Below are 18606 nucleotides of genomic sequence, written 5' to 3'. Positions count from 1 at the left end.
ACCAGCAGTGGCTTAGGAACCCGGACCGGGGCTAGACCCCAGCAAGAGCCTTTGCACAGAGCTGTTGCTCTGCAGCTCCCCGGCTTGCCTCCCAAAACTCCTCATCCAGCAAAACCTCCCACACTTATGCGGAGCTTTGATTCTCGGGGCTCCGCTGTTCCTCTTGCTGATGCTAATGCCCTTGGTGGCATCAGTTCCCATAATCACGGATTGCTATGTGAAATACTTATTGCAGGACTGATCCTTCTGAGATTATTATCCTGGATGAAATGTCACAAACGACCGTACGGAAGGCTCTCACTTTGAAGACAGAAACCCTTTGAATCCAGGGAGGAAGAAGGTAAAGGATTGCACGTGAACGTGTCCGTGCTCCTCTGCAAGCGACGGCACACGCCTACGCTTCTCCCAGGCTTTGGCCGGCAAGGCTGAGCAAACGGCCTGTCCCTGGGAACAGGCAGTGAGGACCGTGGCACGCAAACCAGCTCCTCTCTGCTGGGGTGGTCCCCCGAACAGGGCTGAATCAGCAGCAGCTGGCAGGTCTTCCACTGATGATGCTCTCCCTCTTTTTCTCTTCCCTTCGCCATTCCCCACTCCCGCTTTTCACGTTTAGGAATCTTGACTTTGAAGGAGAGGAGTGAGAGCGTGACTCGGGGATGTGCCAACGCAGACAGAGGGAGAAAGCGCTTTGTTTCAGTTGGAGGATTCCCATTAAAGCCATGCAGATGTTTTCAGTTCTCCTTGGTGTGCTTCAGGCATTCAGTATCTCTAGACCAGCAAGCTGAGGTGAACATCACAGTCAATGGGAGTTTGGTGGTGTTAAGTCTGTGTGCGTACGTGCGTGTGGGGGTGTGGGTTTGTAGTGGTAGAGGGACTGCTACTGCTTTATCATTCAGTGCTCTTCTTTTAATACCTAATTCCTCCTCTTTTTTTTTCTCTCTTTTTTCCAAATGTAAACTGGGAATGTCCAAAATCATTTTCTGTTATGTTTGATGCATTCTCCACTTTCTTCTTCATCATGACCGGGTTTTTGGTCTGGTTTGGGGTCCTGGCTTTAATTCGCTCTTATGTCTCTTACTGGTACGAGAGGGATGCCCTCTGTGGCAGGGCAGCATAGAGAGCGTCCGAGCAGTTGGCCTAAGGTGAAAGAAAAGCATTTGCCCCCTTGCCTCCAGTCTTACCTCTCTTGGTTGGTTTGGTTTTTGTTGTTTGGTTTTTTTTTTTGCTTTGGCTCTGCCATCAGCCTGGGAGCTGCAAAATGCAGAACTGCCACCTTCTTGTCCCCTGGCTGTAAACTGCGTCTAAGGAAGCACTTCAGGTATTTGATTTTGAATACACCGTATGGTCACAGGAGCGGCCGGATGAGACCTGGGGCTCTGTGTCCCTGGGCTGCCCCCTCTGTTGTTCCTCCACTTTCCTTCTCTATTGGGTCTGGCTGAGTTGGAGTTCCTTTACCCCACAGCAGCCCTCGTGGTGCTGTGCTCTGTACTGGTAGCTAGAAAGCTGTTGATAACACAGCAGTGTTTTGGCCATGGCTGAGCAGTGCTGGCACAGCATCAGGGCTGTCTCTCTACCATTCCCCCCCTCCCCAGTAGGCTGGGGGTGGGCAAGCTCTTGGGAGGCGACGTAGCCAGGAAGAAGGCATACAGGCAGCAAGAAGAGGCATCTAGGTAGCAAGTAAATCTTAGGTCCCTTCAGATGCTGGGGACCCTGCGTTCATGCAGCATTGGGCAGACCCCAGACGGATTTTCCCTTGGCACACTGTACAGATCCTGCCTGTGGAGAAGTTCCTCCTTTTTGGTCATTCACGGTGTCGTACAACTTTTCTTAGAAGAAAACATCTCTCTGCGTAAAGGATGTTCACGCGCGGACTTCTTGCTGCACTTTAGATAACGGCAGGGCCGCGCAGGTGGCGTAATCGCTGGTACCAAGCAGGAGCTGCCTGGAGGCTCCTCTGTCACAGTCAACCAGCTCCGTTTATCCTGCGGCCAAGGGGCATGTGTAGGGACACAGCCTGAAGGCCACGCTGTAGGTACAGCGCAGCACAGACCTGCACCCGCTCAGGTTAACTGTTAGGTGGATCCCTAACTCCTGGAGGTACAGTGATCTCCCAGTCAGGATCTCTGCACCAGGCTGTTAAACTGCACGGTAACTCGGGAAGCAGAGAAGGTCCAGATCTGGAGGGCATGGTTAAGCACAGGGCCTCACGTTGAACCTCCTGTGAGCTCGTCCTGTGCTTACAGGGTTTTCGAGCCTCTCGGGCATCTCCCAGACTGGCCGGTTCCTCCCAGCTCCCTCGTTCCTGCCTTCCCCTGCCTGCCTGCCTGCCCCACTTTGGCCCCTGCAGCAGCACTCAGCTGAGCACCCTCCGTTGCTCCTGGGGAAAGAGCGTCCTCCTTGCTCTCTGTGGCGTTCCCCCAGCACACGGTGCTGCAGCAAGGACAAGGCAGTCAGAGACAGACACAGCCTGTTGAGCAGAGCGTCCTGCACGCAGTGCTTCCGATAGAGCAGCTCAGGAGCAAGGAGGTGAGCTGGGTGTGCTGCCTCTCACAAAGAGCATTTTACATCGGCGACCTTCCCCGCTGGACCCTCTGCAGCCTCTCTTTTTCCCGGCGTTGTAGGTGTTAGGTTGTGTGGTTAAAGGTTCATCTCCACAAACACAGAGGAGGACAAAGGAGCAATGGCAGGCAGGGGAACCCCGGTGACCTAGGCAGAGGCAAGGGAGCACCCTGCTGTGGCTTTTGCCAGGGCTGTCGCAGGAGAGGGGTCGCCCACATTGCCTGGGTATGAGGCTCACCAGACAAGTATTGACTCTCCCTTGCTCAGCTCACAGACTGACGGGGGGAATGCGCTTCTGTGGCCATGCCCTGGGTCTGAAGCCCGGCCGTAGACAAAAAACTGGCTCAAACTGTGAAGGTTACCAGGCAAGACGTGACGGGGTGCACGTGTGTGGCAAGGTCTGTGCGTGTGAATGTCTGAAACTGAATTCTGAGCTGTCAAGCAGAAGCCTGCTTCTTGCTACACGCAGCCAGCGTGTCCCGAATCCTACAGTTACTAAAGAGCTAGGAGCCAGAAGCCTTAATTCGGAGGCTGATCAGGCATCGTACTGCTCACATAGACAACTTAGATTGGGAAAACGGGGGGCGTGGGGTTCCAGAAAGAAGAGGTGGTGGCAAAAAGAAGGGTTCCCAGAAAGAAGAAGGGATCTTGAAGAGAAGAAAGGGACCCAGGAAGGAAAAGGTGAAGATCCTGGCTGGAGGAAGTATCCTGGAAGTGGCGGAAGATCTTGGAGACCAGAGAGCCGCGTGGAGACAAGTGCCAGGGGATGCCCAGGGACCTTGACCAGCACCCTGCGAAACTGGTAACGGCGAGCAGCTGCACAGCAGGAACCAAGGTGACGTTCTGCCTGACCTTCCCGGGCCTGCAGTAGCCTCCCTGCTGGGATAGGGGAGTCGGATCAAGCAACTGCAGGATTCAATAGGAATGCATTGCACGAAGGTAAAGAGGACACGGCAGTGGATTGGAAATGCTGGTTGGTTTAATGGTAAAACTGGAATTCTTCTGTGAACTGTGCATTCCTTTTAATATGGACTTAATTTAAAATAGCTGCTTTGAAGTTGTTCTGACTTCACCTTAATCGACACCTGCAATCTTCATCATCTTATCTTCTCCAACAGCAAAACCACCCCCTGCCCCTCCCCACCCCCTGCAAAAAAAACCCCAAACCAACCCAGGAAAAGAAAGACTTCAAGGGCAAGCTAGGCAGCAAAGTTGTGCGAGATTGGTCAAGCTGCTCAAAGTTTGCAGAGAGATTGGAGCTTGCAATTCAGATGTACGTCGCTCAGCGTGGGGAGGGTAGTACGCACCTTTCACTGGAGTCAGAGGGAAGAACGGGGAGAAGGGAGCTGCAGCGTAAAGAGTAAAGGACACAACATTCTTAGGAAAACTCTCCTTTTTCTTTCCTTTTCCTTGCTCCTTTGCTTCCAGACCTCCGTGGTCGCAGTTTGTGCTGCCTCACCTCCAGCACAGCGTGCAGAATGAAGCGACTGTCACAGAATTCGTCCTCCTGGGGTTCTGCAGCACCCCAGCCCTGCAGCACTGCCTCTTTGGCCTTTTCTCTGCCCTCTGCTCTGCCACTCTGATGGGAAACGCACTTGTCTTTCTGCTTATCTGCCTGGACTGCTGCCTCCACAGCCCCGTGTACTTCTTCCTCTGCCACCTCTCCATCGCGGACATCTGCTACGCCTCCAGCAATGTCCCCCGTATGCTAAGGAGCCTCCTTGGACAAGGCAGAGCCCTCTCCTGTGCTGGGTGTGGGGCACAGATCCATCTTTATTTAATCTTTGCACTTACAGCGTGCGTGCTGCTGGCCGTGATGTCTCATGTTCGCTACGTGGCAATCTGCCGTCCCCTGCGCTATGCCCTCATCGTGATCTGGAGGCTGCGCCTCACCCTTGCCACGGTTTTGTGGGCTTTGGCGTTCGTATTGGGCACACTGCAAGCCTCTCTGGCTTTACACCTGCCTTTCTGTGGCCCCTGCGAGGTTGTCCACTTCTCCTGTGAAATTGTTGCTGTCTTAAAGCTGGCCTGCACTGCCGCTCCTGCCAATAAAGTCCTGATCTTTGCTGTCTGTGTGTGCTTCTTCCTCTTGCCTTTAGCCTTAATCCTGATTTCCTCCCTGGACACCCCGGCCACCGATCTGCGCATCCGCTCTGCGCCAGGATGGCACGAAACCTTGTCCACGTGTGGCTCCCACCCGACCGCGGCGGGTGTCTTTTATGGAAACGCCATCTTCATGTACGCGGGGCCCGGGAGCGGTAACTCCTCTGGGAGGGAGAAAGTTCTTTCCCTTTTCTGCAGTCTCGTCAGCCCCAGTTTGAACCCCGTCATTTACAGTCGGAGGAACCAGCAGGTGAAGGAAGCCTTGCTGAAGCTTCAGAGAAGGAAGAGGGTCTTTCATTCCGTCTAGCTGGCGCTCTCGGCTTTCACCTGTCTCCTGTCTTTCTGCTCTTTCTTCTTGAGCTCTTGGGGTATTTCTCATGGAATGTTAAGTGGTTAAAACGTAACACAAGACATGGTTATTCAAATGCATTTGTCTCTTGTTTCTCTGTGCAGTCTGATGAATATCATGACACAAAATGACTCATTGTTATTCCTTGTATTGCAGATAACTAATTCTCGTTCCTCAGATGCAGCCGTCCTAGACGAGTAGTATGTTTCACCGGAACTGTCGACGCAGGTGGAAAAAACAGTCTTCTCGGTTCTAGCTAGCAGTCGGGATAAACTACTGTGTAGCAGGGTTTTTTTCTGAATCTACCCATCGATCCAGTAAGATGTTCTTTTTCCCTACCGTATTTGTACCTCCCGTTATCCTCAGGATGCTAGAGCTTCAGCTCTACTGTTAGAAAGAAAAAGAGAGAAACCATGCTGCTGCTAATGGGCTTTGCTTCTCAGGAGGGCGAACGAGCCTGTGGAGGGTTTTCCTTCTGCGCACTTTTGAGCCTGACACCTCTCATGCAGGAAGTTTCTCTGTTCTGGAGAGTTTTTGCTGAAAGCAGAGCTGGCTTCTCCCCAGGCACTAAGTTTTCCAAGCGGGAAGGGTCTAGGGGTGCGTGGCTTTAAGTAGCTGCCTGGATCCGCATCATAGCTTGTGATTTCATAATGGTCCCTATTGTGTCTCTGGAGTTGGTGCACACTGGGTGCCACTTAGCTCCTCCCGTGAGGGCTACTCCATCAGTCCCTGGGGAATCGGGCCCCCTGACTGACCTGGAGGTTCAGTTGTCCCCAAAACCCAGTGACTGACGTGAGGATGAACCCAACTGGGGGTCACAAAATGACACTTCTGGAAGAGTTACAGGTAGCACGGCTGGGGCTCAAAAGTGCAGTTTTGTGGGTTGGGGTTATTTTTTCCAGTTTGGAAATCGCTTTTTTAGACAGGAACCTGAAGAACAAAGCAGGAGGTGGGTTTTTTTGGTCTGAAACAGTCATCCCTCTCCTGCTGTATGAAATACGTCCAGACTCTCATGGTATGCAGTACAGGTGATGTTATGGGCTGTTTTATTTGCGTATGGGAAGAAAAACCTCCTACAAGTCCGTGGTTTTAGGGCTGTGCCTGAAGGAGGAGGAGGCACGCAGAGGCGTGATGGCTCGTGGACTCGCGTGGACGCAGGGCTGGATGATGGCTGGGAGGACGTAAGGGAGCTCTCCACCCCCAGCCCCAACTTTTCCCTTCTTGTCGTTGCTAAACAGAGACATGACGAGGAGGCAGTGATCGACCGGGGAAGAAGGAGCAACGCTGTCAGTATTTGCTATGAGAAGGAGGAGTTGGAAGGTGAGTCTCTGCTGAGATCCTGGTAGAGGAGCCACCAGCCCAGCGCGTTTTCCCATTGCACAAAGTCTCTCCAGTGTGCCTTGTTGGGTGTCGCATCACGTGCAGCAAAACGTGCCGCGCTTCTCAATAAAGCAGCACAGTTATTGTCAGGTTTTTTACTATTACGGCTTTTTAAACGGAGGGAAAAAGGCCCCCAGGAGGCCACGGTGTGAGTTGTAGCCACGGGGCTCGATAATTGACGGCTTTTTTTCTCGCAGAGGCTGCTCCTGGCTTGGAGAGGTCAGGAGAATCATTTCAGGGCTGCAGACGCGGGGCTGTGATTTTCTTTTTTTGTTCTGGAGTTCATTACGATGGGACTGATTTGACCGTCTCTTGTCGCCTCGTGCCATACAGAGATTTTGACAATAATTAGCTTGTGTTGCTGCTTAATGAGCAAGTCTGAGTGTTGTCCAGCCGAAGCTGGAATTTGAGAAGAGGTCCGATACTTTCAGGGCACTTTTAGATGAGGCGGAGCCAACGCTTGTTGTTGCTGTGTTGTTGCAAAGCTCGAGTAAAATAGGCTTGCAAAAAAGGAGGTCCGGTGAAAATAAGATTAAGGGAAGGTGGTGTTGCTCCTGGGATTTAACCGTGGCTTAGCAAGGCACCGGCCACCTCAACCATTGCTGCAATGCCGAGAGTGCTGCAAAACACGCCGCTTTTTCGCTTTTCGCAGGCCACCGGACCCTGTACGTGGGCGCGTGGATGCCACTGGTTAGGCAGAGCCACCGGCATCACCGACGCCACAGCCAGAAGCATCGGGAAGGGGAACGGGAGAAGGACTCTGCCCCGACGGAGCAGGGCTACCACTGTAAGTCCCACCGCGGCATTCGCTAAACTCCTGGGGGCAACGTGGGCGCTGGGGCCTTCTGCGAGCAGGTCCCCGTGGCTAGTTTGAGTGAGTTGCTGTTCTTCCGAGGGAAAGTGGCCTTATTGAGCAACACCCTCTTTTTCCCAAGTTTTCTTTTTTTTGTTGGTTGGTTGGGGTTTTTTTTTTAATGCAGTTAAATGCCTAATGGGTGTAGGCTCGTCTTCCTTAGAGGGATCCTGGCTTTAAAAATGGCAATGTGGGGAAGGAAAGCAGCCCATCCTTATGCAGAGGTGGACTAGATGCTTCTCCTTCTCCATGGCTCTGTGCAAGCCCAGACAGACGCAGAGGAGAGGGGCCAGCCCAGTGTTTATGGCTGCACTGGTGCTGATGGCCACTTTGCACGTGAGCGTGATGAGCTGTGTTGAGGCGCGGTAACGGGATGGGTCTTTGCCTTCTGCCCCCAGGCTCCCCGTCCCAGCGGGTGCAGTTCATTCTCAGGACCAAGGAGGACGAGCAGCATGTCCCTCACCACTTGTTCTCCGAGCTGGATGAGATCTGTGTAAAAGAGGGCCGAGATGCCGAGTGGAAGGAAACGGCAAGGTAAATCCCTGCTGCTTGGCTGCGGTGGGAGAGGAGTCCCCGCACCGGCAGCGCCCGTGGGCTCTGCTTTCTCCCCTCCAGGACGCGAAGCTTTTGCAGCTGCAGGTGGCGGCACGAGGAGCCTTCTCCTCTTGCCACCCCGTGGCTCTGTCAAAGGGGTTGCAGAGCTGGGGCTGTTTTCTTGCAATGGGGCTGATCGCACCCGATGTCCACAGGTGGCTGAAGTTTGAGGAGGACGTGGAAGATGGCGGCGAGCGCTGGAGCAAGCCCTACGTTGGCACGCTGTCCTTGCACAGCCTCTCCGAGCTGAGGAGCTGCATCAGCAACGGGTCGGTGCTGCTGGACATTTGTGCCAACAGCATCGAAGAGATTGCAGGTACCGTGGGCACTGCATCCCTCCGGGAACGGCCGAGCTCAGCTCTTCACTCCCACATCAGACCCTGCCCTAATGGCACGTCCTTTTCCAGAAGTCCCACTGTGTTTTTCTCATGAGCTGTTTTTGGATGTAGACTGGGCGTGCAACAGTCGCACCGTTTTTTTCTTCCCATACGGGGTCCTTTTGAAAGCAGTTTGTGGGGCTGGAGAAGCCACTAGAGAATGTTCTGCAGCCAAAAAGGAGCGTGTGTCAGGGCTTAGCAGGCTGCTCTTAGAAATACGGAGTCCGCGTAAGAGCTGAACCTCCTTAAGGGAACGATTTCTTACAAGCTGTTTCCTCGCATTCTTTTTCTTACTTTTGCCTTAACATCCAGCATTGAAGAGTTTTAAGGCAGAGGTTATCTGGCGATGACCAAGCAGTGTATTCCTGTGGGGAAGATACTTGAAGTTAATTGCAAAAGCCGCTTTGGAGAAGTTATCTTTGGCTGGCGGCAGGTCTCCATTCAGCCCTTTCAAGGGCTGGAGAAGTCGGAGCCGTTCTTAGCACGTTTCTCCCTGGGCTCGGCAAATTGCACTCGATCAGCACGGGAAACTCTGGGAACGTCTGTGCTCTAGATTGCTTATAATTTGGGTAAACGTGTAGAGTCAGAAAGGCCAGGTCGGGCAAGAAAATTGCGTTATTTAGAATGGGCAATATTTATCTTAGCGGAATGATGAATAAGCACTTGGATGATGTTTCTTAGCAAAAGAAAATTCTCGTTTTCGCTGCAAAGGCTGAACATTGTTAAAAGGCCTTGCTGTGCAAGGCTGAGCCGGCATTAGGGTGCAGCCTGTGTGGCACAGCCTTCCCTGGGGGCTTTGGGGGTCGGGACTTGTTGGGGTTTCTGCTCTGACGGCTTCGTTTCCCTTTGCCATCCTCAGATATGATCCTGGCCCAGCAAGAACAGTCCACGGAGTTTGACGAGCACATGCGGGCGCAGGTTCGAGAAGTCCTTTTGAGGAAGCACCACCATCAGAACGAGAAGACAACCAACCTTCTCCCCGCTGTCTGCTCGTTTGCTGACGTGAGCAAGAGGCAGTCAGACCTGCACCTCCTCTACAAGCCAGGTGAGGGTTTCTGCAGGGCTGTGGCCCCATTAGACTTGTCCGGGCAAAGGAGAAGCGTCCCAGTTGCTCCTTGCCCATCTTTCTGAGTGTCTTTCTTCTTCCTACCAGCCCAAACAATCACCCCTTGTCCTTCTCCCACCGCTGCGGAAGCTAAAGATGGGGTGAACCCTGAGAGCAGAGCAATGGATTTAAGCAAGGTGAGACACTCGCAGCTTTCTTACGCCTTTAGGGCCGGCTTTGCTCTTGCAGACTTGGCTGCAGAGTGTGCTGCAGAGCGCTGTGGGCTTTGCTGTTGGGGTAATTGCCTGAAAATCGCTTGTCGTGCCCAGGCGGAGCTGCACTTCATGAAGAAAATTCCCACCGGGGCTGAAGCATCCAACGTGCTGGTAGGAGAGCTGGATTTCCTTCACCAGCCCATCGTGGCATTTGTCCGCCTGAGCCCGGCTGTCCTCCTCTCAGGCATGACAGAAGTTCCCATCCCAACAAGGTGCGAATGAGAAGCGCAAATTTTTTTCCGTAAAAAAGACACCCAACCAAAGATCAAGTTGCAGGCATCAGTTTGGTGTCCCAAGGGAACAAGGCGAGTGGGAGGGGGAGCAAGCACGTTTCCCCCACCCACATCTCCTCGCCTTCGTTTCTCCATTCCCTGCTGTAGCTTTTAAACCCATCGGCCAATTGTAATGAAAGTTGGCCCCCAAATTAAATTTGCCGTCGGCTTGGAAGAATTTCAAATTCATCGCGGCGTCGCTGAGCCTACGTGTCCCGTCTTGAGCCACGCTCTGGGCTGGGAGCTGCCAGGGCTTTCCTTGGGTGCTCTCGGAGCAAGGACACCTTTTTCTCTCTCTCATTTTGTTTTTCCTGCCCAGGTTCCTGTTTGTTTTGCTTGGGCCAGAAGGAAAAGCCCATCAGTACCATGAGATCGGCAGGTCCATGGCCACTATCATGACGGATGAGGTGCGACAAGATGAGATAGCTCCGGGTCATTTTTGCCTTTCTTCAGCTCTCCCTGTCTCTGAAGTAGTGAGGAAGAGGATTTGCTGTCCCAGCTGCCCGCAGCTCTCCAAACAGCCCAGCCCTCTTTCTCACCCCAAAGCAAACACGCAGATTTGCATCACGCCACATCCTGGAGGCTGAAATCCCACCCGGGGTGCATCCTGCACCTCATCCTTCTCGCCGGGGTCCCCAGCACGCTGTCCCCAGTGGTGGCATTGCCAGGGCCAGTAAAACTTCTCTTGCTCTTTAAGCAGAAGGGTATGGTGTGCCATGGGGGACAGGGGCCTCGTGGGGGAGACGATTACAAATGCCATGATGCACAGATTTTTTCCTTTTGGGGGAATATTTCCTGCCCTTTCCAGCAGGAAATTTTGGGGAAAAAGCCTTGCGTTTAGGCAAGAGTTTATTGCACTGGTTAGGACATCCGAGCTGGGTTGTCCTCTCACCAGGTCGTCTTCTATTGGCAGGTTTTCCGTGACGTTGCCTATAAAGCCAAGAACGGGGCTGACCTGGTGGCTGGCATCGACGAGTTTCTGGATCAGGTCACGGTCTTGCCGCCAGGAGAGTGGGATCCATCGATCCGAATCGAGCCCCCGAAAAACGTCCCTTCGCAGGTGGGTGACGCGTCGGCGGGAGGCGCGAGGGGGACGGGCAGGACAGCTGGGGATGCTGTTCAGGGGCCCAAATTCACAAGGTCCTGCTCTGACACAGTCACAGAGCCAGACCAGAAGCAAAACGAGCCAGTGGTTGCAAGTCCATAGCTTTATCTTACTTCCATTTTAACAGGAAAAAAGGAAGACGCCAGGAGCTCTTGATGACGGTGCTTCTCACAGCACGCTGGAGAAACACTGTGGCCCTGAACTGCAGCGGACGGGAAGGTGGGAGCTTTAATAGTTTGGGTGTTTTTTTTCTGTTTGCCCCTCAAATCTGAGCATGCACCTTCCCTTCTAGCAGGTCTTTGGGGTTAGCTGGTTCAGTGAAGGGGCTCCACATGACCAGCTTGGTCCCCTGGGCTGGGCAGGGGGGAGATCTGGGCAGCTGGGCTCAGCCCCAGCCATCACCATTGCACGCAGGTTTCCTTGATTTGGGATGAAGGAGAGTGCTTCTTTTTAGCCACGGAAGTTGCTCTGTGCTTGTGATTGCCCTTCTGCAGCAAAGCAAAGTCAGCGTGTTCCTCCAAGAGAACAGACTCTCTTCTTTTTCCTTCCTGCAGGCTCTTTGGAGGTTTGACCCTGGACGTGAAGCGGAAAGCCCCGTGGTTCTGGAGCGACTTCCGGGATGGTCTGAGCCTGCAGTGCCTGGCGTCCTTCCTCTTCCTCTACTGTGCCTGCATGTCCCCTGTCATCACCTTCGGGGGACTGCTGGGGGAGGCGACCAATGGCCACATAGTGAGCCCCTCTCTCTGTTGGGGGCCATGGGGGAGGATCAAACTCAGGCCAAAGTCCTTGCTGCAGTGAATGGGCTTTGGTTGTTGTTTCTCCCTAACGATTTATTTACTCACGGCTGCCTCTCTTCCCCGGACAGAGTGCCATGGAGTCGCTGCTGGGCGCGTCCATGGCCGGCGTGGTGTATTGCCTCTTTGCCGGCCAACCTCTCACCATCCTCGGCAGCACGGGACCCGTGCTCGTGTTCGAGAAGATCCTCTACAAATTCTGCAAGTAAGGCTGGCTGCCGCAGCTGGGTGCTGCGAGAGCCTTCAGAAGGGGGCAGTGATGGAGAAAAGATGCTTTTCTTTTCTTTTCTTTTTCTTAGGGGTAGTTGCTAGATTTTAGTGACAGTCCTTTTGTTGCGATGGCTTTGATGGGAGATAAACCACCCTTATATTGCCATAAGGTTTATTATTAAGCCCCAGCTTGCTGGCAGCAGGTGACTGGGTGCGCACCCAGCTGGTTTCAGTGTTAGGGCGTCAGGGTGATGTGGGAGAACACCACCTGGCCCAAGAGGGACCTGACCTCGAGCAGCCTCCAAGGTGTTAACACAAGATCCTTGTTCAGCAGTGGTAACTAAGTAATTGGCCTCTCCTCCTGTGGGTCTACACCCTACACCACAGCCCCGAGGCTCTCTGTGGTAGTACATGGAAACGGCATTTCCCATCCGCAGCCTTGACACGCTCCAAAATTGCTCCCCGCTTTCCCCGAAGGCAGGCATGGCTCAGGGCCTCTTGCTGGCCTTTCCAGCCTTTGTTTCATTTTGCTTTTGCAGGGAGTACGCGCTCTCCTATCTGTCTCTGCGGGCGTGCATTGGGCTGTGGACCGCCTTCTTGTGCATAGTGCTGGTGGCCACCGACGCCAGCTGTTTGGTGTGCTACGTCACCCGCTTCACGGAAGAAGCCTTTGCCTCCCTCATCTGCATCATCTTCATCTACGAGGCTCTGGAGAAGCTGAGTCACCTGCGAGACACCTACCCTGTGCACATGCACAGCAAGCTGGACTTCCTCACCAGCTACTAGTGGGTTTTTTTTCCCCCTGAGAAAGATGCTGCCCCTTGGCAGGAGCTCCGGGCTGCACCTCCATCGCCTTTCCCTTACCCCCCCCGTCTTGGCTTCTCTCCTGCCAGCTGTAAGTGTGAGGCACCGACCCATCCCAGCAACGAAACGCTGCGTTTCTGGGCGAGCAACAAGATCAACGTGTCTGGCATAGCCTGGGAAAACCTCACGGTGACCGTAAGTGCCCCGAGCCACTGCTTCCTCGCGCCGCGGCCATGGGGTCCGGGGGCATTTGCATGGTGCAAAAGTCAGAGCCCTTCAGGGAATGATGGGCTTCAAACTGTGCTAGTGCTGCTCGGAAAAGTCCTTGCTTAGATCTAGCGTGTGCTTTGAACCTGCTTGGTCCTGGGGAGGAGAGTCCACCTTGTCCCAGTCTACCTGGTCCCCAGCATTGTGGGTAGCAAGTGTCCCCCTCAAGCCTGTTGCAGGACAGTACTTCTGACTGGGAGGAAGGTTAAGTAGTGGGTGGTTTGATTACTGTAGAAGTTGTAGGACTTAAGTTCATGCTTGAAAGGTAGTAATTGGCCTCCTTAATGGGTTCCTAGTAACTCCAGGCCTTGCTTTCTCATTCAGTGCTGTCTGTAGGTCCATGCATAAATGTCTGAGCAGCCTCTCAGGCTGTTGTTGCTGGAAGCAGAGCCCGGGCCTAGGGCGGCAGGCTCTTACGGTGGCCTTCATCCCCTCTTGGCCAGGTTCTGCGAGCCCTCCCCTGGGAAGGGACGATTTGTCTCTTCTCCTCCTTTCCTGCCATGGTTCTCTTTAGCCCTCCTTCCCTCTTGCCTCTCTCTCTATCCCCAAGAGTTTCCAGTGTTTCCTTCCCCTCTGGTGTCTTCTTTAGCCACGATTGCTCGAATGGCAGGCAGAGGATGTGCCGAGGGTGTGTGGTATGGCGTCCCCTCACGTCTCATTTCTCCGCTCTGTAGTTCGATGTGTCACTTGTTCAGCTGCTGCTGCTCATTAAATATAAATCTCCATTGGCAGGAGCAGTTACAGGGTCGTGGATCTTGGACCGAGGTCCTCAAAACCCCCTAGCTATGCGAGGTTTCCCTGCCGCACGTGCACTGCCTTTGTGTCCTGACGCTCTGTCTCTCCAGGAATGTCGGTATTTGCGTGGGGAGTTTCAAGGACCTGCCTGTGGACGCGACGGCCCCTACACGCCTGACGTGTTCCTCTGGTGCTGCATCCTCTTCTTCGCCACCTTTGCCCTGTCAGGCTTCTTGAAGAAGTTTAAAACCAGCCGCTACTTTCCAACCAGAGTAAGTAGAAGATGGTGGCCAGCATCCATCTCCACACTCGTTTCCCAAAATGGCTTTCCTGGAGCACTAAGCAGTATTTGCCCCGCCTTGGTCAAGCTGGGAAACGTTGGCCTTGCAGGCCAAGCTCTCCAAGAGCTTGGACGTCCCGCACTCATTTCCATGAGTGCAAAATCATCGTAGCATTTCCCACCTGCCCTGTGACCTGCCCCAGATTGAAGATTTTTTTTTTTTTTATTTTTTTTTTATTTTTCCTCCTCAGGTAGTAGGAAGTCAGGTTTCCCAAAGTTTTGGGGGTTGGGGTTTTGGTTTTTTTTTCCTTACCTTCTGCGCATTATGTGCTCGAGCGGAAAGTAGATTCGAATGAGGAGCTTCCTTTTGAGGACTAAAGGATGCCTCAGTGCCTTGTTGCCATTGTAGCTGTGAGTGTAGCTGTAGTGGCAGACATCTGTTTTCTTATTTTTAATATTATTATTATTATTTTTAGGTTTTGACTTAAACCAACCCTTGTCCACCTAATTAAGCTTTTTTTATTGTCTGACACCAGATGTCACAGGGACAAACACAGCAACAGTATCTAAGCAAGGGATCAGGCTGCATGTGCTCAGAGGGGTGGTGGGATTTGGTTAACCAGCCTAACGTTGTGGATGTCTGCAACTCTGGCATCTCACGTTACGGCCCTGTTTGCCATGCCCCTTTCACCTCTGGTTTCTTGCCCCAGGTACGGTCCACAGTGAGCGACTTTGCTGTCTTCCTCACCATCGTCATCATGGTGCTCCTTGACTTTGTGGCTGGGATCCCATCGCCGAAGCTCCAGGTCCCCCATGCGTTCAAGGTACTGGGGTGTTTTGGCACGTGGGGGTGCCACAAGGTGATGCCGGGGCAGGGCAGGGCTGAGTCTGGAGGAGATGCTGGGGGTGTGAGCATCTCCTCTTCCACCTCCAAGTGCCTTGCTTCCTCCTGGAACCGAGAAGATGGCCCCAAAACTAGATACCTACAGGAGAAGTATCTAGAGGTGCTTGCAAAGAGGACACCGGCACTGCTGAAGCCCACGGGAGAGGGGGACGTGAAGCCAGGGCTGGGAGGTGCTCTGACACAGGGAGGGAGGGGAAAATGAAAGCCAGTGGAGTGCCTGGGCTGGGAGACGATGCTGACGTGTGGGCTTTGTTGCAGCCTACCAGAGACGACCGCGGGTGGTTCATCAACCCCATAGGACCCAACCCTTGGTGGACGGTGTTGGCTGCGCTCGTCCCAGCTCTGCTCTGCACCATCTTGATATTCATGGACCAGCAGATCAGTGCCGTTATTGTGAACAGGAAGGAGCACAAGCTGAAGGTAAGGGCCTGCGAGAGATGACCCCAGCCCCAGCCCCTTCTGGGCTGCAGGTCTGGGGAGAAGCTCTTATTCCCGATGCTTTCTGAAGGCATTGGTTTGGGACAAGGCCAGGCTGCGTGGCAGGATGCTCTCCTGGATTAACGATGATGCAGGGAGCAAGTGACAGGGCAGTTCAGATGAGCAACCTTTTGGAGGAGCAAATTAATCTTGGAGCAATATAGAAGCGCCTTTTTGTTTTAAAATGGCAGCAGCAGCAGGTGCGGGGAATGAATTGTTTTGATGCGCTGCCAGGGATAACTCAGAGTCACGCCTTCCTTGCAAGTGGTAGAATTTTCTTTGTGAGTGAAAAAAATGGTTTGGTGGTTTTGGGTTGTGGGGTGGCTTTTTTTTTTTTTTTGGAGAAGTATGTATCGCACAAGCTCCCCATATCCCTTGCATCTGAACTCCTGCCCGATTTTCATGCCAGGTGCGTGTGCAAAGCTTGCATACACCCTTACTTGTTTCCATTTCTTGTTTTAAATTCTGAAGAAGTTGACTTGTGCTCGAGCCGGGTTTGAGTCTGCCTTGCGACGTTCTCCTTGCTCTTGTGCTATGGGATGCTCTGTTTCTTGTTTTCCTGCCTGCAGAAAGGATGCGGGTACCACCTGGACCTTTTTGTGGTGGCCGTGATGCTCGGGGTGTGCTCTGTGATGGGGCTGCCCTGGTTTGTGGCTGCGACCGTCCTGTCCATCACCCACGTGAATAGCCTCAAAGTAGAGTCTGACTGCTCAGCTCCAGGAGAACAACCCAAGTTTCTGGGGATACGAGAGCAGAGAGTCACTGGCTTGCTGATCTTTGTGCTCATGGGCTGCTCCGTCTTCTTCACTTCCGTGTTAAAGGTGAGAGGAAAATGCAAACCACCCAACAACCGCGAGCTTGTTGGAGGTTACAGAAAACCAGTCCCCTCTCTGCAGGCCTGAGGAGTTAGTTGTGGAGCAGAGGAGGAGGAGGTGATCCCAACCCTTGGGGCTCGACCCACGGTGGGAACCAGCCTCGGTTAGGCTTTGCAGCCCTTCAGGCCCCCGTTTGGTGTGCTCGAGGCGAGCGAGCAACGCAACTGCTTGAATTTTCGGGTGTCTTTCAGGCCCGCCCATGTTTATGGGTTACAGTTGAGCATATTCAGACCAGCACATCTGCTCTCTTTCAAACAGGCAGCCCTTTACTGGCTGCAATTTGCTGCCCAAATGCCCCGGAGCAGCCATTCCCAGGAGCTAAACACACTGAGGTCATCCCCGTGGGCTTCCTTGCACGTTCCTCCCACAAAGTAATCTCGTCTCTAGGCTAAAAGGAGGCATGTGGCCTTTGCCTGTTGCCCCAAGAATAGGCAGAAGTGTTTTTCTGCTGCCACGGACTGCGGCATAGGGCAGCACGGGTGAAATTGCCTATTTTCCTCCAAGCTTTCTGGAAAATAGGATTATTCTGAGGAGAGGTAACTCCAAAGTTCAGCCTAAAGCAGAGCCTTAGCTCACTCGTGCGCACAAAATCTTTAATGGTTAAAATCTGACCCATCTCTAAGCCTGAATGGAAGCTGGAAAGCTTCAAGCAATTTTAGGCAGTGCCTGTGGAAGAGGGTGGTAATACTGAAAATGCAATATAGAAAAAGAAACGATTGCATTCTTTTTTTTTTTTCTTTCTCCCCCCCCAGTTTATACCAATGCCTGTGCTTTATGGCGTCTTTCTCTACATGGGTGTGTCGTCGCTCAGAGGAATTCAGGTACGGACTCTTTTACAGCGTGCAGCGTGTCGGCTCCCTGGTATTTTGTCTCCGTAGCAGCAGGGAAAAAAGCAGTGGCATGGGAAAAACTTCTTGCAGAGCAAGCAATGAAAGTCTTTTGTGTAAGCAAAAGATTGGTGGAGGCACAGGAGGTATATAGGGCTGGGAGGACCAGGCAAGTTCAGCGCTCTCTGTTTCAGGGTTTAGGGCAGGTCAGTGTTTGGTTACGTGAAAGCGGGGGAATTCAGTGCAAAGGGAAGGCAGTTTCTACCACTGGTGGAAATCCTCGCTTGGGGGATTCAGTGGGCCGAGAAATGCTACTAATGGAATGGCATGGAATAGTTGCCGTTTGGTGGGCAGCTCTCGGGGGCAAGCCGGTTGATAGATGGAGCAAAGGGAAAATGGGTGCTGCTCCCAGGAGGAACGCGGTGGGATCCAGGATTTCTGACGGCAAGCGAGATGCTGCAAACTGCCTCCCCGTCTCGAGAGGGCCAGAACCTTGCCGCAGTCCCAAGGTGGCAACCTCTCCCTTTTGTTTTGCAGTTCTTTGATCGCTTGAAGCTGTTTTGGATGCCGGCGAAACACCAGCCGGATTTCATCTACCTGCGGCACGTGCCCTTGCGAAAGGTGCATTTGTTCACGGTGATCCAGCTGACCTGCCTCGTCCTGCTCTGGACCATCAAGGTGTCCCGTGCCGCCATCATCTTTCCCATGATGGTAAGAGCTGCCGCCGCTCGGCAGCGGGGTGTTTGCAGCGTTGGAGTGAGAGGTGGCATCGTCTCTGAGCTCACCGCATCTTCCCTCTTACTCGCGAAGGTTTTGGCTCTCGTCTTTGTCCGGAAAGCGATGGATTTCTGCTTCTCAAAGCGAGAGCTCAGCTTTCTGGATGACCTTATGCCAGAAAGGAAGAAGAAGTTGGACGATGCCAGAAATGAAGCTGGAGAAGAAGAAGAGGTAAGGCTTGCTGGGTCCTCGGGGCTGGACATCTCCGTCGGGCTGTGAGATTGCCTGTTTCTCTTTCAGCTTGTCTGGAAACGTTGGGGGAAGATCAGCACTCAGTCGAAATAGATCCCAATAGGCTGGGTCCCACGTTGTAACCTTTGTTTCCTCAAGTAGCAGTGAGCTGAACACTTGAATACAGGTGTAATTTTTAAAACGAGTCGTTTTTCACAAAGGTCATTATCATTATGATGATTATTATTAGATGCTGCTGCTGCTGCTGGCAAGATTTGCTCATAATCGTGTTTTGAACACACAATCCCCCTGCCCCGAAATCTTTGGAGTGAACGGTTTCTCCCCTGCTGCACTAATACCTATAGCTGCCAAGGGGCAGAAGGGGAGGGCAGACTGCTAAGTTTGTGCTGGGCATTCAGCTTATCTCCACTTTGACCAAAGACAGAGAACGTGATTTGTCCCTTTTTTACATCAGGAGTCCAGGAGGGTGGTGGAAGCTGCTGCTGCTGCAAGTTCAGTTCAGCTGAACGTGGGGAAGACGAGCGACGTGGATATCCCAAAGCAAGGCAGTGACAG

The 18606-nt window shown here is 53.0% G+C and overlaps 1 protein-coding gene across 2 annotated transcripts; it reads left to right on the top strand.

The window, feature by feature from the left end:
- Positions 1-5911: 5911 nt before the first annotated feature.
- LOC138684211 (electroneutral sodium bicarbonate exchanger 1-like) lies at positions 5912-18094 on the top strand. Of its 2 annotated transcripts, XM_069777912.1 has the most exons (21): positions 5912-6328; positions 7041-7187; positions 7640-7775; positions 7991-8151; positions 9072-9257; positions 9366-9454; positions 9587-9744; positions 10124-10211; positions 10718-10864; positions 11037-11128; positions 11464-11638; positions 11775-11908; positions 12453-12698; positions 12807-12912; positions 13830-13991; positions 14710-14823; positions 15162-15323; positions 15950-16201; positions 17008-17076; positions 17620-17793; positions 17893-18094. In XM_069777912.1, exons 1-21 carry the CDS (start codon positions 6040-6042, stop codon positions 18076-18078), a joined length of 3273 nt encoding a protein of 1090 aa, XP_069634013.1. In that variant the 5' UTR covers positions 5912-6039; the 3' UTR covers positions 18079-18094. The 2 variants fall into 2 exon arrangements, with proteins under 2 accessions (XP_069634013.1, XP_069634014.1); XM_069777913.1 differs by lacking the exon at positions 13830-13991.
- Positions 18095-18606: the final 512 nt, after the last annotated feature.

This window comes from Haliaeetus albicilla, unplaced genomic scaffold, assembly GCF_947461875.1.
Source record: "Haliaeetus albicilla unplaced genomic scaffold, bHalAlb1.1 scaffold_135, whole genome shotgun sequence".
NCBI lineage: Eukaryota > Metazoa > Chordata > Aves > Accipitriformes > Accipitridae > Haliaeetus > Haliaeetus albicilla.
This window is presented reverse-complemented; position numbering and strand designations above follow the sequence as displayed.

Bases quoted from the DNA above. Each gene is read 5' to 3' on its own strand.
- LOC138684211 (XM_069777912.1), top strand. From the start codon at position 6,040: ATGTTATGGGCTGTTTTATTTGCGTATGGGAAGAAAAACCTCCTACAA. The intron at 11,909-12,452 runs GTAAGGCTGGCT...TTGCTTTTGCAG, and splicing joins ATCCTCTACAAATTCTGCAA to GGAGTACGCGCTCTCCTATC. The intron at 16,202-17,007 runs GTGAGAGGAAAA...CTCCCCCCCCAG, and splicing joins TCTTCACTTCCGTGTTAAAG to TTTATACCAATGCCTGTGCT.